Here is a 25,947-nt window from a genome sequence, read left to right as displayed (position 1 = left end):
AGCCCGACCCATAGATGTCAGCAGCACCAACCTCCAGCTCCGCCATGATCCTTTCGTCTTCATCATCGTCGTCTCGTATGGCGGAGGCCACCACGGGCGGTGGGGTGGATGGAGGCTTCGCCTCCGACATGGTTCTCCGCAGCTTGACGTGCGGCCTCTGTGTGTCCGTCTCGTCAGAGTCGGCCTTCTGCCAAGGGAAAGGTCATAGAGACATAAGATTGTTAAGGGCTTGGACACGCTGGAGGCAGGAAACATGTTCCCCGTGTTGGGGGAGTCCAGAACCAAGGGGCCACACACACACAGTTTAAGAATAAGGAGTAAGCCATTTAGAACGGAGACGAGGAAACACTTTTTCTCACAGAGAGTGGTGAGTCTGTGGAATTCTCTGCCTCAGAGGGTGGTGGAGGCAGGTTCTCTGGATGCGTTCAAGAGAGAGCTAGATGGGGCTCTTAAAAATAGCGGAGTCAGGGGATATGGGGAGAAGGCAGGAATGGGGTACTGATTGGGGATGATCAGCCGTGATCACATTGAATGGCGGTGCTGGCTCGAAAGGCCAAATGGCCTACGTACTCCTGCACCTATTGTCTATTGACACATAGGCCCTTCAGCACAACTAGCACATGCTGACATAGACGCCCCAATCTACACAAGTCCTATCTGCCCATGCTTGGGCCAAAACCCACGACCAGCTGAACCACTTTGTGCTTTCACCCCCCATAAGCCTTGATCAAGAACCTCTCAATCTCCGCTATAACAATACCAAATGACGTACTCCACGTCCGTCTGGGGTAATAAATTCCCCACATTCACCTCACTCTGGCGAAAGAGATTCCTCCTCATCTCCATTCTGAAGGTACGTCCTTTTACACTGAGGGTTTTTTGCCCTCTGGACCTACACTCTCCCACTACAGGCAGCATCTCTCCACTAGAAGGTACACAAAAAAAGCTGGAGAAACTCAGCGGGTGCAACAGCATCTATGGAGCGAAGGAAATAGGCAACGTTTCAGGCCGAATAGGAACCATTTCAGGAAATAGGCAACGTTTCGGGCCGAAACCCTTCCGGGTTTCGGCCTCGAAACGTTGCCTATTTCCTTCGCTCCATAGATGCTGTTGCACCCGCTGAGTTTCTCCAGCATTTTTTGTGTACCTTCTACTGGAGAGATGCTGCCTGTAGTGGGAGAGTGTAGGTCCAGAGGGCAAAAAACCCTCAGTGTAAAAGGACGTACCTTCAGAATGGAGACGAGGAGGAATCTCTTTCGCCAGAGTGTGGTGAATGTGGGGAATTTATTGCCCCAGACGGACGTGGAGTACGTCATTTGGTATTGTTATAGCGGAGGTTGAGAGGGTCTTGATCACTCTATGGCTTTACAGGGTTACAATCGAGCGGTCGCCAGTGTACAGGGATAACATTGGCCAGTGACTACGGCCGGGACCAGCCCTCACCTTCAGTGGAGTCTCCTTCTTACTGGTGACGATGACCTCCCCCGTACGGCCAGTGGTCAGCCCGTGGGTCGAGGGGAAGCTGCGACGCGGTGGGGGAGGCGGTGGAGACTTGGACGGTTTCTCAGTCCTGTATCGGTGCACAGTCAGCTCCTCTGCAAAATAACATGGCTCATCACAACACAGCATGGTACAGTACGAGGACAGGCCCTTCGGCCCACCAGGGTTGCCAACTGTCCCGTATTAGCCGGGTCATCCCGTATATTGGGCTAAATTGGTTTGTCCCATACGGGACCGCCCTTGCCCCGTATTTGACCGCTACTACTCCGCCTCACCCGTCCCGACGTCGTGCAGCCCATGGAGTGCAGCAGCAGCACCTCGCCTGTGGCCCCGTCGGTCGGCAGCCCGGCCAGCTGTCCGTTCGACCTTCGCTTACCGACGACACCACCGATCATCGGTTCATGAGTTGGATGCGGTGCTGGGCCAAAACTCCTCAGCTGGCCCCGCCGGCTGGACTTTGTGTGCAGTCCAGCACCCGGGCCAACTCATCATTCACCCAGCCACGGCCGAGTCGGTCAACGAATTGCCGCCGGGAATTTGTCCCTTATTTTGACCTTTTGTCCCTTATTTGGGGGTGAGAAAGTTGGCAAGCCTAATGTCCGCACCTGCCAAACACGATTCAACTCATCTCATCTGCCCCTGCATCATCCATGCCACTCCATACATTCATTATGTGCTGGTGCTTTGGTTGTACCAAGGACTATGTTCGTATTTGCACTGATATTGTGGCTGTTAATTGATTGAATTTGGGTTTTCTCTGGAATCTCCGATTTTATAGAAAACATAGAACATAGAAAATAGGTGCAGGAGGAGGCCATTCGGCCCTTCGAGCCAGCACCGCCATTCATTGTGATCATGGCTGATCGTCCCCAATCAATAACCCGTGCCTGCCTTCTCCCCATATCCCTTGACTCCACTAGCCCCGAGAGCTCTATCTAACTCTCTCTTAAATCCATCCAGTGACTTGGCCTCCACTGCCCTCTGTGGCAGGGAATTCCACAAATTCACAACTCTCTGGGTGAAAAAGTTTTTTCTCACCTCAGTCTTAAATGGCCTCCCCTTTATTCTAAGACTGTGGCCCCTGGTTCTGGACTCGGCCAACATTGGGGACATTTTTCCTGCATCTAGCTTGTCCAGTCCTTTTATAATTTTTATGTTTCTATAAGATACCCCCTCATCCATCTAAACTCCAGTGAATACAAGCCTAGTCTTTTCAATCTTTCCTCATATGACAGTCCCGCCATCCCAGGGATCAATCTCGTGAACCTACGCTGCACTGCCTCAATCACAAGGATGTTCTTCCTCAAATTAGGAGACCAAAACTGTACACAATACTCCAGATGTGGTCTCACCAGAGCCCTATACAACTGCAGAAGAACCTCTTTACTCCTATACTGAAATCCTCTTGTTATGAAGGCCAACATTCCATTAGCTTTCTTCACTGCCTGCTGTACCTGCACGCCAACTTTCAGTGACCGGTGTACAAGGACACCCAGGTCTCGCTGTTCCTCCCCCTTACATAACCCCTAACCCCATTGAGATAATAATCTGCCTCCTTGTCTTTGCCACCAAAATGGATACCTCACATTTATCTATATTATACTGCATCTGCCACGCATCTGCCCACTCACTCAACCTGTCCAGGTCACCCTGCAACCTCCTAACATCCTCTTCACAGTTCACACTGCCACCCAGCTTTGTGCCATCCACAAACTTGCTAGTGTTGCTCCTAATTCCTTCTTCCAAATCATTATTTTTTTTCCTCCCATGTACTGGTAAATTGGCTTCTGTAAAATTGTAAATTGTCCCTTGTGTGTAGGGCAATATCTTGATGTACAGGGTGATCGCTGGTTGGCATGGTCGGTGTGGGCAGAAGGGCCTGTTTCCATGCTGTATAGATAAATAGCCTTTTATTGTCATTCAGACCGAAGTCTGAACGAAATTGCAGCAGTCATACATATAATACCACACAATAAAACAAGAATAAACACATATTAACATCCACCACAGTGAGTCCACCCAGCATCTCCTCACTGTGATGGAGGCAAAAGTCTTAGGTCTGCAGTCTCTTCCCTCCTCTTCTCCCTCTGCGCTGAGGCGATACCCCCCCCCCCCCCCTGGGCGATGTTAAGAACAGTCCCACGGCTCAAACACCGCGGCCCGGGGTGGTTGAAGCTGCCGCCCACCAGTCCTGCAGACGCAGCCGCTGGCCCGCGGCCGAACCCCCGACTCAGGCCACCACCGCCAGAACACCGTCCCAGCCACCCTCACGTGAGTACTGCGCCGTCTTCAGCCTCGGGCTGGGCCGCCCCGACTTGGGCGTCGCTTCTCCCCCGGGACCGGGCCGCCCCGACTTGGGCGCCGAACCTCCCTCGGGCTGCCAGCGCCGCACCTCCCCGAGCTCGGCCGCTCCGACGGGAGCCTCGTTCCACCCTCGGGCTGGCCGTCCTCACGGGAGCGTCCCAACCTCTTCCAGCCCTGAGCCGGACCACCCTCACGGGAGCGAGCTCAGAGCGAGTCCTGACGGTGCTCTGCCTCCGGAGCCTCGAGGTCGTCAGCTCCATTAGGCCTCAGCGCAGACGGAGGCAGAGAAGGGGAATACGACAAAAAGGTCGTATTCCCCCGCAGGGAGAGACTGCAAACCCAGTTTCAAACCCCCCCCCCCCCCCCCCAAAAAAACACAAACTAAAACCAAAAAACTAGACTAACCAAACAAAATAAACAACATAAAAAACACAAAACAACGGGACCGCCGGTAAGCCGCTGCAGCCAGAGCCGCGCCGCCACTCCAGATGTGCTGTCACCTGGTATCTCCAAACAAAATGGGTTGCATTTTTGTTAATAATCTGTCTAATCTGAGTGACTGGCGTTGACTGGCCTGGTCAGCTGCTGTAACTGAGACTTCCATTGTTTAATTGTCACTTTAGTTTAGTTCAGAGATACAGTATGGAGACGGGCTCTTCCACCAAGAGTATCGACCAGCGATCACCCAATCACTCTAGTTCGATCCTACACACTCGGGACAATGTACAGAATCCAAAGAACCTACATCAGTCTGAAGAAGGGTTTCGGCCCGAAACGTTGCCTATTTCCTTCGCTCCATGCAAAGAGTTGAACAATCTCCACTATAGGAAATAGGTAACGTTTCGGGCCGAAACCCTTCCGGGTTTCGGCCCGAAACGTTGCCTATTTCCTTCGCTCCATAGATGCTGCTGTTGCACCCGCTGAGTTTCTCCAGCATTTATGTGCACCTACAAACATGGACGTCTTTGGAGTGTGGGAGGAAACCGGAGAAAACCGACAGGGTCCCAGGGAGAAGGTGCAAAGCCCGCTCAGACAGCACTCGTGGTCAGGATCGAACCCCCGTCTCTGGCGCTGTGAGGAAGCAACTTTACCGCTGCACCAGCGAGCCGCCCCGATCACAATTCAAATGACAATTAAATACTCTTGATATCCATTTGTCTTGCGTCAGCTGCTTTCCCGAGGCAGCGGGAAGTGTAGACGGGGTGAATGGTGGGGAGTCTGGTCTGTGTGATGGACTGGGCTACAGCAACAGCTACAGCTCCCTGCAACGTATTAGAAGGTTCTGGAAGGAGGTGGTGTACGGGTGGCTACGGGTGGCGTGGGTACCTGAGTGCCGCCGGCCGTTGGTGTCGACTTTGCTCGCTGGTTTCTGGACGTGCTGCGGTTTGCTAGGCCTCTGGTCAGCGGTCGGCGTGGCGACGGGCCTAGGCTTGTTGCCGAAGCCCAGGTCGGGGATGGCCTTCATCAGCTCGGCCTGCGTCTCTTCCAGCAACCGGCTGATGTCCTTGTTGGTGATTGGCGGCAGGCCGGCATGCTTCTCCTCCCAGTCACGCTCCGCAGCCTGGCAACGGGGAGGGGGCACGTCAGCACAGGGGCCCCCACATACCCACCGTGCCCGAGCCACGGGGTGGGATTAGGAGGCGAGGGGAGTGATGGATGGGGGAAGTGGTGGCGCGAGGGAGGGGGAGGGAGAGAGACGGAGGGGATGGGGAAGGAAGAGGGAGAGAGAGAGGGGGAGGGAGGGGGGAAGGAAGAGGGAGGGGAGAGGGAGGGGAGAGAGAGTGGGGGGAGAGAGGGAAGGGAGGGGAGAGGGAGGGAGGTGGAGGGGTAAGGGAGAGGGAAGGGGGGGGGAGAGAGGGGGGAGGAGGGAATGGGGTAAGGAGAGGGGAGGGGGAGGGGAGGTAGGATGGGGGAAGGAAGGGGGAGGGAATGGGTAAGGAGAGGTGGGGAGGGAGGGAGAGGGAAGGGGAGGTGGGGGGGGAGGAGAGAGGGGATGGGGATGGGTAAGGGAGAGGGGGAGGGAGGGAGGGGGAGGGGGGGGGGAGGGGTGGGGAAAGGGAGAGGGAAAAGGGGAGAGGGGAGGGAGGGGGAGGGGGGAACCACATTGCACGTTAATGATCACAATCAGACCCTTGGGCCCGTGACCACAGGCCTGGGGCGCAGTGCCTGTTCCACCACCAGAGACAAAATGTGCGAGATGCCCGGACCACGCGCTCCAACACCAAGCTCCTAAATCCCAAAGCTTTACCTCGACGGAGACGGTTCGATCGGCCGTCCTCTTGCTGGGGGCTGGGGCCTCGTCCACTGAGTTGCTTTGGCCTGCGGCTCCCTGCACCATGCCCGCTGGGTTGTGGGAAGAGTGGCCGTGGGCAGGGGAGTGGTGGGAGAAGGTGGTCAGGTTGGTGTTGTGGGACTGCCAGCTTTTGGACAAGTTCATGTGCGTTTCCTGGAGATTCAGGGGAGGGCTGGTGGGAATCTCAAATTCCAAGTTCCTGGAATGGCCGTCTGTGCTCGTGTGCTTCGGAGACTGGGATGCTGCCTCCTCAGGTCCTCTCATCTGCATCTCATTGGCTTGTCTGCGGAGTAGATCCAAACTCACCATTAACACCAATTCCCCACCAACTGATCACAATGATACACTCACAGCAAAGGCCGACCTTTCTGGACCTCCTTGGGCTGCTTGGCCATCGCTGCCAGCTCTGATTTGCTCTGCACCTTTTCATCCCTCTCAATAGACAATAGGTGCAGGAGTAGGCCATTCGGCCCTTCGAGCCTGCACCCGCCATTCTCCGTGATCATGGCTGATCATCCCCAATCAGTACCCCGTTCCTGCCTTCTCCCCATATTCCCTGACTCCACCATCATTAAGAGCTCTATCTAACTCTCTCTTGAAAGCATCCAGAGAACTTGCCTCCACCGCCCTCTGAGGCAGAGAATTCCACAGACTCACCACTCTCTGTGAGAAAAACGTGTTTCCTCGTCTCCGTTCTCAATGGCTTACTCCTTATTCTTAAACTGTGGCCCCTGGTTCTGGACTCCCCCAACATCGGGAACATGTTCCCTGCCTCTGGCGTGTCCAACCCCTTAATAATCTTATATGTTTCAATGAGATCCCCTCTCATCCTTCTAAACTGGAGCGTCACTGCTTGCCTTTAATCACTAATCGCCACATTTCCCGACTACACAGGTGGTCACCATTTAGAACATGGAACACTACATCACGAGGACAGGCCCATCGGCCCACAATGTAGGGACAGACTGACAAGCATGTACAGGGTGTGGCTGCAGAGAATGGGCTGAGTTACCTGGTGAACTGCCTTGGGTAGATGTCCGTGGGATAGGCAGAGGCAGGGGGCGAATAACTAAATAACGAGAGAGAGAGAGAGAGAGAGAGACAGCAGACAGATCAGCAACGTGGTTTCAATGGGAGGAACTCAGAACACAAAGCAAACCGTGGCCGAACTCAGCAGGAAGCTAGCACAGCCCAACACCAGAGAGAATTAAACCGATTACAAACATTGAGGAAATATTGAAGTAAAGACATAGAAGATGCTGGAAATATTCAGCAGGTCAGGCAGCGTCTGAGTTCTGTGGGGTGAGAGAGAGGATTTATTTAATCCCATTCACAAAATTTGAGTGTCACCTTGCTGCATTTATTGCATGCTGTTGGATGCATTACAACTTGGTTTGGGAACATGTGCTGGAAGGAACTGGGAGATTCCGAAGATGGACACAAAATGCTGGAGTAACGCAGCGGGTCAGGCTGCATCTCTGGGGAAAAAACATAGAAACATAAACAATAGGTGCAGGAGGAGGCCATTCGGCCCTTCGAGCCAGCACCGCCATTCATTGTGATCGTGGCTGATCTTCCGCTATCAATAACCCATGCCTGCCTTCTCCCCATATCCCTGACTCCACTCTTCCGTCATCAGCTGTGGAGGTCTTCCTTGGCCTGGCCGAATCTTTCTTAATGATGTTCCAAACAGTTGATTTTGGTCAGCCTAAGGTTTGGCCGATGTCTCGAACAGTTTTATTCTCGTTACTAATGGCCCTGTCTCACGGTGTGAGTCCCACCCACCAGCGATCCCCGAGTTCAAAACCAATCAAACTCGTGGTAATCACGTAGAACTAACGCAGCGGGAACGTGGGAACTCGCGACGCCTGTCGTAAAATCAGGTGACATTTCTCTGAAGTCTGAAGAAGGATTCTGAACCGAAACGCCACCTATTCCTTTTCTCCAGAGATGTTGCCTGACCCACTCTGAGTTACTCCAGCATTTTGTGTCCATCTACCTTTGGTTTGGGAAAAGCTCTGTCCAAGACCCTCAAAAAAAGTGCAGAGAGTTGTAGATGTAGCCCAGTCCAGCACATAGTCCAGATTCTCCACCATGGACTCTATTTACACCTCACAGTGCCTTGGGACAGCAGCCAACATAACCAAAGACTTTTCCCACCCCTGTGATTCCTTCTTCTCCCCGCTCCCGTCCGGCACAAGGCACAGAAGTTTGAAAGCGCGCACCACCAGACTCAGGAACAGCTTCTTCCCCTCTGTTATCAGGCTTGTGAACGGTCCTTCCATAAGCTTTTGTGCAGCACAGTGGCACAGCAGTAGAGTTGCTGCCTTAGTGCTTGCAGCGCCGGAGACCCGGGTTCGATCTCGACTACGGGCGCTGTCTGTACGGAGTTTGTACGTACTCCACGTGACCGCGTGGGTTTTCTCCGAGATCTTCGGTTTCCTCCCACACTCCAAAAACGTGCAGGTATGTAGGTTAATAGGACAGTGTTAATGTGCGGGGATCGCTGGTCGGTGCGGGAGTGGGCTGAAGGGCCTGTTTCCGAGCTGAATCTCTAAACTAAACTAAAAAAAGCTAGGGTACTCAAAAAAGCTGGAGAAACTCAGCGGGTGCAGCAGCATCTATGGAGCGAAGGAAATAGGCAACGTTTCGGGCCGAAACCCGGAAGGGTTTCGGCCCCGAAACGTTACCTATTTCCTTCGCTCCATAGATGCTGCTGCACCCGCTGAGTTTCTCCAGCTTTTTTGTGTACCTTCGATTCTCCAGCATCTGCAGTTCCTTCTTAAAAGCTAGGGTACTGTCTGATTCACCTCCACCCCATTGTGGACATTGGACTTTGTCTCGGCTTGGACTCGCTAGAATATAGAAGATTGAGGGGGGATCTTATAGAAACTTACACAATTCTTAAGGGGTTGGACAGGCTAGATGCAGGAAGATTGTTCCCGATGTTGGGGAAGTCTAGAACAAGGGGTCACAGTTTAACGATAAGGGGGAAATCCTTTAGGACCGAGATGAGAAAAACATTTTTCACACAGAGAGTGGTGAATCTCTGGAATTCTCTGCCACAGAAGGTAGTTGAGGCCACAGTTCATTGGCTATATTTAAGAGAGAGTTAGATGTGGCCCTTGTGGCTAAAGGGATCAGGGGGTATGGAGAGAAGGCAGGTACAGGATACTGAGTTGGATGATCAGCCATGATCATATTGAATGGCGGTCGGTGCAGGCTCGAAGGGCCAAATGGCCTACTCCTGCACCTATTTTCCATGTTTCTATGTTTCTATGTCTCTGGAACTGATGCACTACAATACTGAGAACTATATCCTACATATATCTCCCCCTTTGCACTTTTAATTGTCCTTGAGTTTGAAGTGATTGTATACATATATATGCACAATATGTCTGATCTGTTTGGAGTACGTGCAATACACTATTCACTGAGAGGAATAGATTGGGTAAATGACAGAGTGGAGAGGAATTGACAAACCAAGGACATAGGTTTAAGGTGAGGGGAGAAAGATTTAATAGGAACCTGAGGGGTGATTTTACTTTATACACAAAGGGCGGTAGGTGTATGGAATGAGTTGCCAGAGGAGGTAATTGGGGCAGGAACTATTGCAATGTTCAAAAAACATTGAGACAGGTACATGGATAGGATAGGTTTAGAGGGATATGGGCCAAATGCAGGTAGGTGGGACTAGTGTAGATGGGGCATGTTGGTTGACGTGGGCACAGTGCTAGAGACCTGGGTTCCACTCTAACCTTGGCTGCTACGTGTGTGTAGTTTGCACGTTCTCTCTGTGACGGTGTGGGTTTCCTTTCACACCCCAAAGACGTGCAGGTTTGTAGGTTAATTGGCCTCTTTAGATTGCCCCTAGTGTGTCGGGAGTGGATGGGAAATTGTGATAACCGAACGAGTGTGATCGGCTGATCAATGGTCAGCGTGGACTCAGTGGGCACAAGGTGCAGGGAAGGAACTGCAGATTCTGGTTTAAAGCGAAAAAAGACAGAGAAAGCTGGAGTAACTCAGCGGGACAGGCGGCATCTCTGCCTGAAGATGGGTCTTGACCCGAAACGTCATCCATTCCTTCTCTCCAGAGATGCTGCCTGTCCCGCTGAGTCACTCTAGCATTTTGTGTCTATCTTTGGTGGGCTGAAGGGCCTGTTTCCGTGTGTGGGATAGAACTAGTGAATGGGTGATTAATAGTTGCCGTGGACTCGCTGGGCTGAAGGGCCTGATTCCATGCTGGATCTCTACAACACAACAGTTGGTTGGCACACCCTGAGCCCAGGATAAGGAGCCAGCCCTGGCTTTACCTTCTCAGCGTCGCAAGCGAGTCCGTGATGGTCTTGCATCGTTTCAGTAGCACGTCCAGGCGCTGAGGCTCTTCCTTCAGGAACTTCACCGCCTCCACCTCCACGCGGAGGATCACTCGCATCTTACTCTGCAGGCTCGGGAACTGGGCTGCGTACGAGAGAGCAAGTCAGTGCTACATGCCAGACCCCCCCACACACCCACACACACACAGACCCCCCCACACACACACACACAGAGAACTCTCCCCCCACACACACACACACACAGAACCCCCCCCCCACACACACACACACCAGAACCCCCCCCCACACACAGAACCCCCCCACCACACACACACAGAACCCCCCTCCACACACACACACAAACCCCCCCCACACACACACACAGAACCCCCTCTCCACACACACACACACAACCCCCCTCCACACACACACACAGAACCCCCTCCACACACACACACAGAACCCCCTCTCCACACACACACACAGAACCCCCCCACACACACACACAGAACCCCCCCCACACACACACACAACCCCCCCACCACACACACACACACACACACACATAGAGAACCCCCCCCCACACACAGAGAACCCCTACCCCCCTCCCCACACACACACACAGACCCCCCCCACACACACACACACACACACACACACACACAGAGAACCCTCCCCCACACACACACACAGAACCCCTACCCCCACCCCACCCCCCCCCCCCCCACACACACACACACACAGAGAACCCCTACCCCCCTACCCCCCCCCCCCCCCCACACAGAGATCCCACCACAGTGCAGGGACCCCAGGCTCGGGAACTGGGCTGGGTACGAGAGAGAGCAAGTCAGTGCTTCACGCCAGACCACCCCCCACGCAGAGAGACCCCTCCCCACAAACACAGAGACCATAGTTTTCACTGGTGGGAGAGTCTAGGAACAGGGGGCATCGTCTCAGAATAAAGGGGTGTATGTATGTTTAGAAAGGAGATAAGGAGGAATTTCATTGGCCAGAGGACGGCAAATCTGTGGAAGTCATTGCCATCGCTGGCTGTGGAGGCCAAGACATTGGCTATTTCTAAAGGCAGAGACTGAGATTGTTGATTAGTGCGGGTGTCAGGGGTTATGGGGAGAAGGCAGGAGAATGGGGTTGAGAGGGAGAGATAGATCAGCCGTGATTGAACGGTGAGGGGAGACTCAGTTGGCCGAATGTATGCCATGAACGTATGGCCATATCATCTACATCCTCCCCCTTGGTCAGATACTCCGCCACTTCAACCTGGACTACCACTGTTACGCTGACGACACCCAGATCTACCTCGGCACCAAATCCCCCCACAACCCCCCCCCCTCTCCCATATCAACTCCTGTTTATCAGCTATAAAAACCTGGATGCAACATAATTTCCTCAAACTCAACAGCGATAAGCCAGAATTCCTCCTCATAGGCTCCAAAGCCACACTCAGCAAAATCTATAACCCCACTCTCACCACCGACGGCACCACTGTCTCCCCATCTCCCCAGGCCCGCAACCTTGGCGTGATCTTTGATTCCACCCTCTCCCTTGAGCCTCACATCCGCCATGTCATTAAAACCTCCTTCTTTCATCTCCGCAACATCGCCAAACTCAGACCCTCTCTCACACCTCCCGCTGCTGAAAGACTCATCCATGCCTTCATCTCCTTCCGACTGGACTATTGCAACTCACTTCTCCTTGGCATCAGCTCCACCTACACCAACCGACTCCAACTGGTCCAGAACGCAGCCGCCCGACTCATCACCCACACCAAATCCTGACATCACATCACTCCAGTCCTCAAACAACTTCACTGGCTTCCCATCTCCCACCGGATCACCTACAAAATCCTGGTCCTCACCTACAAAGCCCTCCACCATCTGCCCCCCCATATGTCACTGACCTCCTCTCCCCCTACCAACCCTCACGGTCCCTCAGATCCACACCAGCCGGTCTCCTCTCCATCCACGTCCAACCTCCGCAGTTTTGGGGACAGAGCCTTCTCCAGGGCAGCTCCCAGGCTCTGGAACACCCTCCCCCAACTGATCCGCAATTCCGTGTCCCTCACCATCTTCCAGTCCCGCCTCAAGACCCATCTCTTCACCTCTGCCTATCCTTAGCCCCATGTCCCCCTCCCTTTTCATCTGTGCATTAATTGCCTCATATTGTGTTTTGAATTGAATTCTGTCTTTACTTTGTGTACTAGTCATGTCTCTACTATTTATTTCATTCCCCTTACATGTTTTTCCTCTACCTGCTAAATTTTTGTAAGGTGTCCTTGAGACTATTGAAAGGCGCCCATAAATAAAATTTATTATTATTATTATTATTATTGACCATTAAGCTTCATTCTCTCTCCCATTAGATCTGACTGACGGGGAACCTCCCCCTCCCCCGACGGATAATGCTGATGGCCGCTCACCCTTCAGTTCCGTGAGGGTCTCGCTCAGCTGCCGAAGAACCAGGGCCTTCTCCTCCAGCTCAGGCCCGGTGATCAGTCTCCGGCTCAAGGCTGCGTCTCGTTGCAAATCGTCCACCGAGCGCTCGAGATCACTGCCAAAAGAAACAGCAATTAGACTGCTTTACACCGCGCGGTATGAAGAACACGCAGAAACTGAAAGTCTTGTACACTGTGGATGGCGTGATTGTAATCACGTACAGTCTCTCCGCTGACCGATGCCCCCCCGTCCCACTTAGCAAAACCTGAACGGAAACCTCTGGAGACTTTGCGCCCCACCCAAGGTTTCTGTGCGGTTCCCGGAGGTTGCAGGTGGTTGCCGGAGGTTGCAGGTAGGGAGACTGACAAAAACCTCCGGGAACCTCACGGAAACATTGGGTGGGGTGCAAAGTCTCCTGAGGTTTCCGTTCAGGTTTCCTAAGTGGGACAGGGGCATTAGATTAGAGATACAGTGTGGAAACAGGCCCTTCGGCCCACCGAGACCACCAATCACCCATTCACACTAATTCTATCTTACACACAAGGGACAATTTACAGTCTGGCGAAGGGTTCCATCCTGAAATGCCACCTATTCTTCTTATCCAGAGATGCTGCCTGACCCGCTGGGTAACTCCTGCATGTTGTGTCTCTTGATGGTATAAATCAGCATCTGCAGTTCCTTCCTACACAATCTGGCCTGAAATATCCTCCTCCAGAGATGATGCCTGGCACGCTGAGTTGCCACACTTGTTGACTTACCTGGTTGGAGACTGTAAATAACTCCAGAACCACACGAACCTCGTTGTCCCTTTTGCCCCCTTGAAGAGGCAACGTTGGGGCAATAATGTGGGGACATAGAAGATGTGGATTGGAACGCAGAGGTTCGACCAGCCCCGGATGTGCAGTTCGATTGCCCGGCGCGGGGGAGCTGACATCCCCCTCGATGCAGGAGCTGATCGCCCCGATGCGGAGGGCCCAAACGCTGCCGGCTACAGGAGTCAAGATCGCCCCGTCAACGGAGGCTCGTGGCCCACGACCGAGGGAGAACATAAGGAAGGACTTGAACTTTACTTCGCCTTCCATCACAGTGAGGAATGTGTAGGGGTCTCTGTGGTGGATGTTTATGTTAAACTGTATTTTTGAGTGACCTGTTGCTTTTAATAGTATGACTGACCTGACCAATGAAATTTCTTGTATGTTGCAAAACATACTTGGCGAATAAAGTATTATTGTGATTGTGATTGATTGAGGAAGATCCCAACCAAAAAAAACTTATTATTGGCCGTGTTTAAGAAGGAACTGCATGTGCTGGAAAAATCGAAGGTAGACAGAAATGCTGGAGAAACTCAGCGGGTGAGGCAGCATCTACGGAGAGAAGGAATAGGTGACGTTTTGGCCCGAAACGTTGCCTATTTCCTTCGCTCCATAGATGCTGCTGCACCCGCTGAGTTTCTCCAGCATTTTTATCTACCTTCGATTTTCCAGCATCTGCAGATCAATCTCCACTATAGGAAATAGGCAACGTTTCGGGCCGAAACCCTATGGGTTTCAGCCCGAAACGTTGCCTATTTCCTTCGCTCCATAGATGCTGCCTTACCCGCTGAGTTCCTCCAGTATTATTGGCTGTGGCTCACTGGAGAGAACTGCGGACTGCGAGAGGGACAGTGGTGGGCTCCTGCTCCACCCTTGGGGCGAGTACTGACCATTCTTCCCACCTGCCGAGTGCTTCGGCAGTTTTCCATCTTTATTTCCAATTCACAGCATCTGGAGTTATATTTTCACTCTCAATGCCCGAGACATTGTGGACACGAGTGCTGGAGAGAGCTTCCAGAACTACACAAGCATTTCATTGACTGTGAAAACTCTCTGGGAAGTCCTCACAAGAAAAAAGGCACTATGGAAATGCTGAATAAAAAGGAACTGCAGGAGCTGGCTTACGGAAAAAGACACAAAGTGCCGGATTAACTCATCGGGTCGGGCAGAATATCTGCTGAACGCGGGTAGGTGATGTTTCAAAGTGTTCAAGAAGGAACTGCAGATGCTGGAAAATCGAAGGTAGACAAAAATGCTGGAGGAACTCAGTCTGAAGAAGGGTTTCAGCCCGGAACGTTGCCTATTTCCATCGCTCCATAGATGCTGCTGCACCCGCTGAGTTTCTCCAGCATTTTTGTCTACCAGGTGATGTTTCAAGACCCTTTTTCAGACATTGTGGGGAGGGTAGTTGGAAGAGAGGAGGGCCAGGACAAAGCCTGGTGGGTGATGGGTGGGTACAGGTGATGGGGGGGATGGGGGTGATAGACAGATGAATGGACAAAGGCCAGAGATAAAAAGGCAAGAAGTGCAAATTGTGAAGCTCGACAAAGGTGGAAGGGATCAGAGGGATCAGAGGGGTGGGGTATGAAGTTCCCATCTGTCAGAGACCTTCCTGGTGTGGCCAGGTGGGGGCAGTAGATATCCACCCTGTCAGACTAGCGGGGCCTGGACTTTGTCTCAAGTGTCCCAGCCTTCGGATTAACCTGCAGTGTGGGAGCAGCGGTAGAGTTGCTGCCTCTCAGCACCAGAGAACTCGGGTTCAATCCTGACCACGGGTGCTGTCTGTACGGAGTTTGCACGTTCTCCCTGTGACCACGTGGGTTTACTCCGGGTGCTCTGGTTACCTTCAACATTGCAAAGACGTGCAGGTTTGCAGGTTAACTGGCTTCTGTAAATTGCCCCGAGTGGGTGGGATACAAGAATGGGACAACACAGAACAGGTGATCGATGGTTGATCGATGTTTCCTAGCTGTAACTCTTTGGGGTCATGAAGAAGGACCCCAACTCCAAACGCCATCTATCCTTCTCCTCCAGAAATGTTACCTGACCCGCTGAGTTACTCCAGCACTTTGGGTCTATCTTTGGTATAAACCAGCATCTGCGGTTCTTTGTTGTAACCTGGCATTCACCATTGCCTTCCAAAGCAGAGCTGATCAAAGTGAATAGTAATGGTTATGGCAGAGTTTGCACGTTCTCCGTGTGACCACGTGGGTTTTCTCTGGGTGCTCTGGTCTCATAGAAACATATAAAATAGGTGCAGGAGTAGGCCATTCGGCCCTTCCAGCCTGCACCGCCATTCAATATGATCATGGCTGATCATCCAACTCAGTATCCTGTACCTGCCTTCTCCCCATACCCCCTGATCCCTTTAGCCACAAGGGCCACATCTAACTCCCTCTTAAATATAGCCAATGAACTGTGGCCTCAACTACCTTCTGTGGCAAAGAATTCCACAGATTCACCACTCTCTGTGTGAAAAATATTTTTCTCATCTCGGTCCTAAAAGATTTCCCCATTTATCCTTAAACTGTGACCCCTTGTCCTGGACTTCCCCAACATCGGGAACAATCTTCCTGCATCTAGCCTGTCCAACCCCTTAGGAATTTTGTAAGTTTCTATAAGATCCCCCCTCAATCTTCTAAATTCTAGCGAGTACAAGTCGAGTCTATCCAGTCTTTCTTCATATGAAAGTCCTGACATCCCAGGAATCAGTCTGGTCCTGAAATCCCGGGAATCCTCCTACACTCCAAAGACGTGCAGGTTTGTAGGTTAATGGGCTTCTGCCAAGTTGCCCCCAGCGTGTAGGGAGTGGACGCCAAAGTGGGATTCGAAACAATCACTGTGAATGGGTGACCAATGGTTGGCATGGACTCAGTGGGCCGAAGGGCCTGTTTCCGTGCTGCATTCTTAAACTATACTTGGTTCCTGCTGCAAATCTGTGATATATATTTAGACTTTAGAGATACAGCATGGAAACAGGCCCTATGGGCCGCTGACAATAGACAATAGGTGCAGGAGTAGGCCATTCAGCCCTTCGAGCCAGCACCGCCATTCACTGTGATCATGGCTGATCATCCACAATCAGTATCCTGCCTTTTCCCCAGGATTCGCTGAGTCCGGACCGACCAGCGATCACCCCGTACGTACACTAGCACTAGGGTCAATTTACAATTTGACCAAACGCCGTATAGACAGTACGCGTAGTCAGGATGGAACCCGGGTCTCTGGCGATGTAAGGCAGCAACTCTACCGCTGGTCACTGTGCCCCCTGGTTGTAAACCCACCCTTCTTCCAAGCTGAGAATCACCCGTTTATTCCCGCATGGTTTACCATCCAGGCACCAATCCTCGATGCTTGTGGTAGACACAAAATGCTGGAGTAGCTCAGCGGGACAGGCAGCATCTCTGGAGAGAAGGAATGGGTGACTTTTCGGGTCGGTGGCTTTGGGGTGAAGTTCAAGTTCAAGTTCAAGTGAGTTTATTGTCATGTGTCCCTGTATAGGACAATGAAATTCTTGCTTTGCTTCAGCACACAGAACATAGTAGGCATTTACTACAAAACAGATCAGTGCGTCCATATAGTATAATATAAATATATACACACATGGATAAATAAACTGATAAAGTGCAAATAATAGAAAATGGGTTCATAATAATCAGTTTTGTCCTAGCCAGGTTTAATAGCCTGATGGCTGTGGGGAAGTAGCTATTCCTGAACCTGGTTGTTGCAGTCTTCAGGCTCCTGTACCTTCTACCTGAAGGTAGCAGGGAAATGAGTGAGTGGCCAGGATGGTGTGTGGGTCTTTGATGATACTGCCAGCCTTTTTGAAGCAGCGACTGCGATAAATCCCCTCGATGGAAGGGAGGTCAGAGCCGATGATGGACTGGGCAGTGTTTATTACTTTTTGTAGTCTTTTCCTCTCCAGGGCGCTCAAGTTGCCGAACCAAGCCACGATGCAACGGGTCAGCATGCTCTCTACTGTGCACCTGTAGAAGTTAGAGAGAGGAGACTTACTTCAGTTGCTGTATGATCATCTCCTCGTCGTTCAAGTATTTTTGCCTCTCCTCCTCCACCAGGGCGCGCTGGCGATGCAACGGGTCCTCCGGTTTCCGCAGGGCTTCCGACACCCGGACACTTATCTCCGATTCCAAGCGCTTCATCATGTGCTTCAAGGTGTCCTGGCTCTGCAGCTGGGGGTTGGCAAAAGAGAAGGAACTAACACCAAAACTGGTAGGCTGTGCCGATCGGACAAAGTACCAATAGGTTTCAGGAGGAATGTGTGAGGGAAATAATATTCCTTGTATGAAAATCCCACACTGGGACTGTTAACGAAAGGTGTACTAAGATATGGGCTACAGGTGCAAACCAATTAGGCTCGCCTAATTGGGGCATCATGGTCGGATTGGACAAGCTTGGCCTGAGAACCTGTTTCTGAGCTGTTGATAGAGTCATTCAATGAAAGATACAGCGTGGAAACAGGCCCTTCAGCCCACCGAGTCCATGCCGACCATCGATCACCCACTCACACTATTTCAGTTATCCCACTTCCTCATCCACTCCCATCCACACACTAGGGGCAATATACAGAGGGCAAATTAAACTACAAGCCCACGTGTTCCTTTGGATGTGGGAGGAAACCGGAGCACTCGGAAGAAACCCACGCGGTCACGGGGAGAACGTGCAAACTCCACATGCACAGCAGCCGAGGTCAGTCAGGATCGAGTTCGGGGGTCTCTGATGCTGAGAGGCAGTTGCTCTAACGGCTGCACCACTGTGCTGTCATTCATGGATCTCGGAATTCCAGAGAAAGGTGCCCGACTCGGAGAGTGGGAACATGGAATCCACTGCAGGGGAAGCTGGAAGATGTGAAGAGCAAAGGTTGATTGAAGAGAAAGCTGTGTCGACATACGAAGGAGGGAGGACCAGCAGGGTGTGGTGTAGGGGAGGAGATGAGAGGATGCGAGGGTCATGCGCGCCACTTCAACACTGGGCGGCACGATGGCGCAGCGATAGAGACCCGGGTTCGATCCTGACTACGGGTGCTCGAGTTGGCACGTTCTCCCCGTGACCTGCGTGGGTTTTCTCCACAAAATTCGGTTTCCTCCCACACTCCAAAGACGTGCGGGCTTGTAGGTGAATTGGCTTGGTAGGGAAAATCAATCAATCAATCAATCAATCAATCAATCAATCAACCTTTATTGTCATCTTGCAAGCAACAGTTGTTACAGTGCAAAATGAAAAGACGTTTCCCAGTGAATAGCGGAGCATCGCACATGAAATTTAAAACACTTCACACATAATAACACTAAAAAACAATCCAGTCCCTGATGGAACAGTATAAATAGTTAAAAGCAGGTAAAAAAAAAACACAATGTTAAAATACAATAATTTTAACAAATTGTCCCTTGTATAGGATAGTGTTAATGTGCGGGGATCGCTGGTCGGCGTGGACCGGAGTGCGCGTTTCCACGCTGTATCTCTAAACGAAACTGCACGGAGCGAAGGCGGGCCGCGTACCTGGAGTTTCCGCAGCTGCAGGAGTTGCGTCCTGAGGTCGCTGGCGTTCTGCTGGAGGTCGTGCAGGTGGAGCTGCATCTGGAGCCGGGTGATGGCGGTGGGGTGGCTGACGGTGACGGTGTTGGCAGCAGCCGTGCGTACCGACGGGCTGAGAGCTGGCCGCCGTGGAGAGAGGGAGGGGGTGGGGAGGCAGAGGGGAGAGAGGGAGACAATGAGACGGGAGCACAGCCAGGCACCGCGAGGAGAGCAGGATCACAGGGCAATCTCAACAACGCACATGACACACCAGGGCACCTCAATACTAGCGGTGGAGGCTGCCGTTAGTCAGAGGGTGGTGAATCGGTGGAATTCATTGCCACACACGGCTTCTGGAGGCTGTCACGGGGTGTTTGCAAGCAAAATGGAGATGAATTAGCAATGGTGTCATAGGATATGGGGAGAAGAAAGCCACTACTCTGCTTTCTGGAACAAGTCAATTTTGGATGCAATTTACCAATTGGTGCAGTGGAAGCACTTACTTTAGTCAGAGGGTGGTGAATCTGTGGAATTCATTGCCACAGAAGGCTCTGGAGGCCAAGAGAATGGATCATTTTAAGGCAGAGATAGATAGATTCCTGATTAGGACGGGTGTCAGGGGTTACGGGGAGAAGGCAGGAAAATGGAGCTAAAAGGGAAAGATAGATCAGCCATGAATGAATAATGGTGGAGTAGACTTGATGGGCCGAATGGCCTAATTCTGCTCCTATCACTTATAAAAGGACATACCTTTAGAAAGGAGATGAGGAGGAATTTCTTTAGGCAGTGGGGTGGTGAAACTGTGGAATTCACTGCCACAGAAGGTGGAGGGCAAGTTGTTTGCTAGATATTGCTAGATATTTTATGAGTCAGGGTGTCAGGGGTTATGGAGATAAGGCAGGAGGATGGGGTTGAGAGGGGGAGATAGATCAGCCACGATTGAATGGTGGAGTAGACTTGATGGACCGAATGGCCTAATTCTGCTACTATCCCTTACAAACTTACTGAATTACCCAGTAACCCAGGGAGAGGGGTGGGGGAGTGGGGGGGGGGGGGGGGGGGGGGGAAGGGAAGGGGAGAAAGAGAGTCCAGGGAGGTTTGGTGAAGCATAGTAGGCAAGGCTGGGGATATTATTTCGTCACCGGGTGATATGGGACTGAGGAATTCTCGGGATGGCGGGACTGTCATATGCTGAGAGAATGGATCGGCTGGGCTTGTATACTCTGGAACTTAGTAGGATGAGAGGGGATCTTATTGAAACATATAAGATTTTTAAGGGTTTGGACACGCTGGAGGCAGGAAACATGTTCCCGATGTTGGGGGAGTCCAGAACCAGGGGCCACACAGTTTAAGAATAATGAGTAAGCCATTTAGAACATGTGCAGGTACAGGATACTGAGTTGGATGATCAGCCATGATCATATTGAATGGCGGTGCAGGCTCGAAGGGCCGAATGGCCTACTCCTGCACCTATTTTCTATGTTTCTATGTTAGAACGGAGATGAGGAAACACTTTTTCTCACAGAGAATGGTGAGTCTGTAGAATGCTTTGCCTCAGAGGGCAGTGGAGGCCGGTTCTCTGGATAGTTTCAAGAGAGAGCTAGATAGGGCTCTTAAAGATAGCGGAGTGAGGGGATATGGGGAGAAGGCAGGACGGGGTACTGATTGGGGATGATCAACCATGATCACATTAAATGGCGGTGCTGGCTCGAAGGGCCGAATGGCCTACTCCTGCACCTATTGTCTATTGAATATCGGGGCAGCAGCTAGGTGATACAGCTGAGAGCATTGGGGCAATAGATGGGATGGAGTGCCCTGTCACCCAGAGTATCTAAGAGGGATACATTAATGGAACGGTTTCAGAGAAGTCCCTGTGAACAATGAGGTCACCCAACAATCAACAGACTGCTTCTACTCGATACTTCTTGGCCCTTAGTTAAAGTTAGAATCTAAACCGTGTGGGAAGGAACTTTGGTTTAAAGTGAAGATAGACACAAAAAGCTGGAGTCAGGCAGCCTGCCTGACTCCAGCTTTTTGTGTCTATCTTCACTTTAAACCAAGGAGAAAAAGGAATAGGTGACGTTTCGGGCCGAGACCCGTCTTAGGGCTTGAGTGAAACGGCTCAGTATTGAGTAAAGATAAAGGCACAACCTTCCCCTCACGAGGATGAGGATGAGATTACTGATGTGAAAATGGGAAAAATAATGAAATCTACTCACTTCCAGTGCCCGAACTGTCATTTACTGATTCAGATTTATCGCTGGGGGAAAAATGAAAATTAGAATTGAAATAAGCAAAACCTACAGGTGACTTTTGCAGTCAGCAGATAAACGATACATGATTACAGTCAACCCGACACAGGATAAAGGGAATAACGTTTAGTACAAGATTAAGTCTAGCTAAATCCCATTAAAGATAGTGCGAGGGTCTCCAATGAGGTACATGGTAGGCCAGGACTAGTTGGTGGTAGAATGGTTCAGTTGCCTGGTTACAGCTGGGTAGAAACTGTCCCTGGATCTGGAGGTGTGCGTTTTCACACCTGTACCTTTTGCCTGATGAGAGAGGGGAGAAGAGGGAGTGGCCGGGGTGAGACTGGTCCTTGATGGTGCTGCTGGCCTTGCCGAGGCAGCGTGACGTATAGATGGGAGTCAATGGAAGGGAGGTTGGTTTGTGTGATGGTCTGGGCTACGTCCACAATTCTCTGCAGTTCCTTGCTGCCTTGGACGGAGCTGTTCCCGACCCATGCTGTCATGCATCCTGATTATGTGGGCCTCGGAAAGTTATGGAATTAGACAACGATATAGAGGTGGGGACACACGGAACTCCGGATGCTGGACACTGAAGGAAAATACCAGTTGGAGGAGGAACTCAGCAGATCAGGCAGCATCTGTGGAGGGAATGGGCAGGCGACATTTCGGGTCGGGACCCTTCTTCAGAATGCAGTCACCTGTCCCTACCCGACATTTAAGGATAAGGGGGAAATCGTTTAGGACTGAGATGAGAAAAACATTTTTCACACAGAGAGTGGTGAATCTCTGGAATTTTCTGCCACAGAAGGTAGTTGAGGCCACAGTTCATTGGCTAGAGGGAGTTAGATGTGGCCCTTGTGGCTAAAGGGATCAGGGGGTATGGAGAGAAGGCAGGTACAGGATACTGAGTTGGATGATCAGCCATGATCATATTGAATGGCGGTGCAGGCTCGAAGGGCCGAATGGCCTCTACTCCTGCACCTAATTTCTATGTTTCTTTGACACAGATGCTGCCTGACCCACCAAGTTCCTCCAGCACTTTGTGTTTTGATGTTGAATCAGAAGGGGTTTGAGAGATAAGGAGGACTTGTGGAAGCAGCAGAGAGAGAGATAATGTCTTTGAGCTGGAGATCATTTTAGGATGCATTAGTTTCTAGAATGGGGTGAAGTTTACTGTTGTTTTGGCCAATAGGAAACCAGGTACCAGGATTGTGGCCGGAAAGCAAAACGATCAGTACACTACCTGCTGGATTCTCCTTCATTCCCACGCAAGAGTGCATTTTGTACAAGTCCCGTCAAACTAGCTATCTGCTTTTCCATCGCTTCCATTCGTTCCCTGTTCATAAGAAGCAAAGGCACCAAGATACTGTCATACATTGCAGCAAGCTCAATGCAGCGTGAACCAACCTAACGCAGGATGGAGATGGTTTGGTGAGTCCAACTTCTGCAAAATCATTGTCTTGCATTTAGTTCACTTTAGTTTGGAGATACAGCGTGGGTACAGTCAATCGATCATCCAAGAGAAGGTTCACCAGACTGATCCCTGGGATGTCAGGACTTTCATATGAAGAAAGACTGGATAGACTCGGCTTGTACTCGCTAGAATTTAGAAGATTGAGGGGGGATCTTATAGAAACTTACAAAAGTCTTAAGGGGTTGGACAGGCTAGATGCAGGAAGATTGTTCCCGATGTTGGGGAAGTCCAGAGCAAGGGGTCACAGTTTAAGGATAAGAGGGAAGTCCTTTAGGACCGAGATGAGAATTACATTTTTTACACAGAGAGTGTGAATCTGTGGAATTATCTGCCACAGAAGGTAGTTGAGGCCAGTTCATTGGCTATATTTAAGAGGGAGTTAGATGTGGCCCTTGTGGCTAAAAGGATCAGGGGGTATGGAGAGAAGGCAGGGATGGGATACTGAGTTGGATGATCAGCCATGATCATATTGAATGGCGGTGCAGGCTCGAAGGGCCGAATGGCCTACTCCTGCACCTATTTTCTATGTTTCTTTGGATTCACACTAAAGTTAAGACACAAGGTGCTGGAGTAACTCAACCGTTCAGGAAGCATCGCTGGGCAAAAAAGGATGGGTGACGTTTCGGGTCAGGACCCTTCATCAGACTGGCCCCGATCCGAAATGTCACCCGTCCATTTCCTCCAGAGACGCTGCCTGATCCGCTGAGTTACTCCGACACTTTATGGCTATTTATTGGTCTAAACTGGCATCTGCAGTTCCTTTCCACCTATTCACACTAGTTGTGTTATCCCAACACGGGCAGGTGGGACTAGTGTAGCTGGGACATGTGGGCTAGTGTGGGCAAGTTGGGCTGAAGGGCCTGTTTCCATGCTGTATCACTCTATCCTACTTTCTCATCCACTCCCTACACACTAGAGGCAATTCACAGAGGGCCAAATAACCTACAAAGCCGCAAGTCTTTGGGATGTTGGAAGGAGTCGGAGCATCCGCAGGAAACCGACGTGGTCACAGGGAGAACGTGCAAACTCCACACGGACAGCGCCTGAGGTCAGGATCGAATCCGGGTCTCCGGCGATGTGCAGGTCTGCCGTGCCGTCCTATCTACACAAGCATTATCCCAGGCTATATCGCTGGGCCACTGTGTGGCTGACAGGTTGTGTGGTTTGAAGCATGTTCCCATTGGCAAGCACTGAAGGGTCTTTAAACACTGAGAATGCAGGCATGCAGAGCGCTGTGCGAGGGGCTGCTTCAGGTCGACCCTGTCACTGGGGATCAATGAGATAAATTGCTGCTGCCTGCTGCTGCGCTCACTCTGCTGAAACTAACGCTCTAGGCCTCGTCGTGCGGCGAGACTAATCGGAAGCTGCATGTGGTCTGGATCATGCTTCACAGCTCAACCTTGTGATTGCGCCCCCATAAGATGCGCCTTTCACTGCTGGAAGTAATGCCGGCAATGTAGGCAGCTGCAAGGTTGCACGGACTAGGCTCACCAGGTCACCTGCTGGTCTTATTCCATGGATCATTTTCCAAGCCTGCTCCTTCAATAGCCAGAAGGTCAAGACCAAAAATCCTATAGCGGAGCAAGATAGACCACTCCTGCTAAATGCAATGGGCTGACGTGTAGTACGCAACGGAGCGGAACGTGGGCCTTTTTTTCATCCATTTCCGTAACCAGACCCGACCCGACTCGCAGTGTAATCAACGTTGCGGGGGAACAGTTTGTGTTAATAAATTAAAATTCTGAAAATGAGGAGAAGATTTTTACCAAATAACTTTTATTTTTACGAGGATGTTTCCGTAACCGGCTTCCGTCTCCGCACTAGTATCCTACGGGATCTTTGGTGCGGAGACGGAAGCCGGTTACGGAAATGGGGCCATGAATCTGCCCATGATCGTACTACGTCTTTTCCATCGAGTGGACTATCTTGCTCGCTGTAGGATCTTTGGTCTTGACCTTCTGGCTATTGAAGGAGCAGGCTTGGAAACTGATCCAAAGTATCGGAAAGAACTGCGGATGCTGGTTTAAATCGAAGGTAGACACAAAATGCTGGAGTGACTCAGCGGGACAGGCAGCATCTCTGGAGAGAAGGGATGGGCGATGTTTCGTGTAGATCTCTCCGGAGATGCTGCCTGACCCGCTGAGTTACTCCAGCATTTTGTGGTGAAACTGAACTTCAATGCCCTCAACCTCTGACCATCATACCTGTACCACAATCGTGTGAAAGGCCTGAATAGAGTGGATGTGGAGAGGATGTTTCCACAAGTGGGAGAGTCTGGGACTCAGAATAAAAGGACACACTTTTAGAAAGAAGAGGAGGAATTTCTTCAGCCAGAGTGTGGTGGATCTGTGGAATTAATTGAATCCAAAGGTGGAGATTGACAGATTCTTGATTAGTGCGGGTGTCAGGGGTTATGGGGAGAAGGCAGGGGAATGGGGTTGAGAGGGAAACAATAGATCGGCCATAAATGAATGGCAGAATTGAGTTGATGGGCCGAATAGCCTCAGGTAAATGCCACTATCCTCTCCTTTCTCTGACCAAACCAATGTTGGATCCAAATTTACCAATTGGCCTAATTGTGCTCACAGAAGGTAGTTGAGGCCACAGTTCATTGGCTATATTTAAGAGGGAGTTAGATGTGGCCCTTGTGGCTAAAGGGATCAGGGGGTATGGAGAGAAGGCAGATACAGGATACTGAGTTGGATGATCAGCCAAGATTATATTGAATGGCAGTGCGGGCTCGAAGGGCCGAATGGCCTACTTCTGAGCCTATTGTCGATGTTTCTATTGCCATAGAGGGAGTGCAGAGAAGGTTCACCAGACTGATTCCTGGGATGTCAGGACTGTCTTATGAAAAAAGACTGGATAGACTTGGTTTATACTCTCTAGAATTTAGGAGATTGAGAGGGGATCTTATAGAAACTTACAAAATTCTTAAGGGGTTGGACAGGCTCGATGCAGGAAGATTGTTCCCGATGTTGGGGAAGTCCAGGACAAGGGGCCACAGCTTAAGG

The 25,947-nt window shown here is 51.2% G+C and overlaps 1 protein-coding gene across 8 annotated transcripts in view; it reads right to left on the bottom strand.

Annotated features, from left to right (window-relative positions):
- The window catches only part of srcin1a (SRC kinase signaling inhibitor 1a), a 322,417-nt gene that overhangs the window by 15,649 nt on the left and 280,821 nt on the right, over positions 1-25,947 (bottom strand). For 7 of the 8 annotated variants that reach the window (XM_055656823.1, XM_055656821.1, XM_055656827.1 and 4 more), the window contains 11 exons: positions 22,703-22,795; positions 21,430-21,470; positions 19,196-19,350; positions 17,693-17,868; positions 12,851-12,981; positions 10,411-10,558; positions 7,110-7,166; positions 6,053-6,380; positions 5,131-5,365; positions 1,444-1,595; positions 32-187 (listed from right to left, as the gene is read on the bottom strand). In XM_055656823.1, the coding sequence (XP_055512798.1) occupies positions 32-187; positions 1,444-1,595; positions 5,131-5,365; positions 6,053-6,380; positions 7,110-7,166; positions 10,411-10,558; positions 12,851-12,981; positions 17,693-17,868; positions 19,196-19,350; positions 21,430-21,470; positions 22,703-22,795 (1,672 nt within the window). The remainder of the gene's footprint in view (positions 1-31; positions 188-1,443; positions 1,596-5,130; positions 5,366-6,052; positions 6,381-7,109; positions 7,167-10,410; positions 10,559-12,850; positions 12,982-17,692; positions 17,869-19,195; positions 19,351-21,429; positions 21,471-22,702; positions 22,796-25,947) is intronic. The other variant, XM_055656822.1, reaches the window with a different exon arrangement.

This window comes from Leucoraja erinacea, chromosome 27 (assembly GCF_028641065.1).
Source record: "Leucoraja erinacea ecotype New England chromosome 27, Leri_hhj_1, whole genome shotgun sequence".
NCBI lineage: Eukaryota > Metazoa > Chordata > Chondrichthyes > Rajiformes > Rajidae > Leucoraja > Leucoraja erinaceus.
The sequence above is the reverse complement of the archived record's forward strand: the minus strand, read 5'-3'. Positions and strand labels throughout refer to the sequence as shown.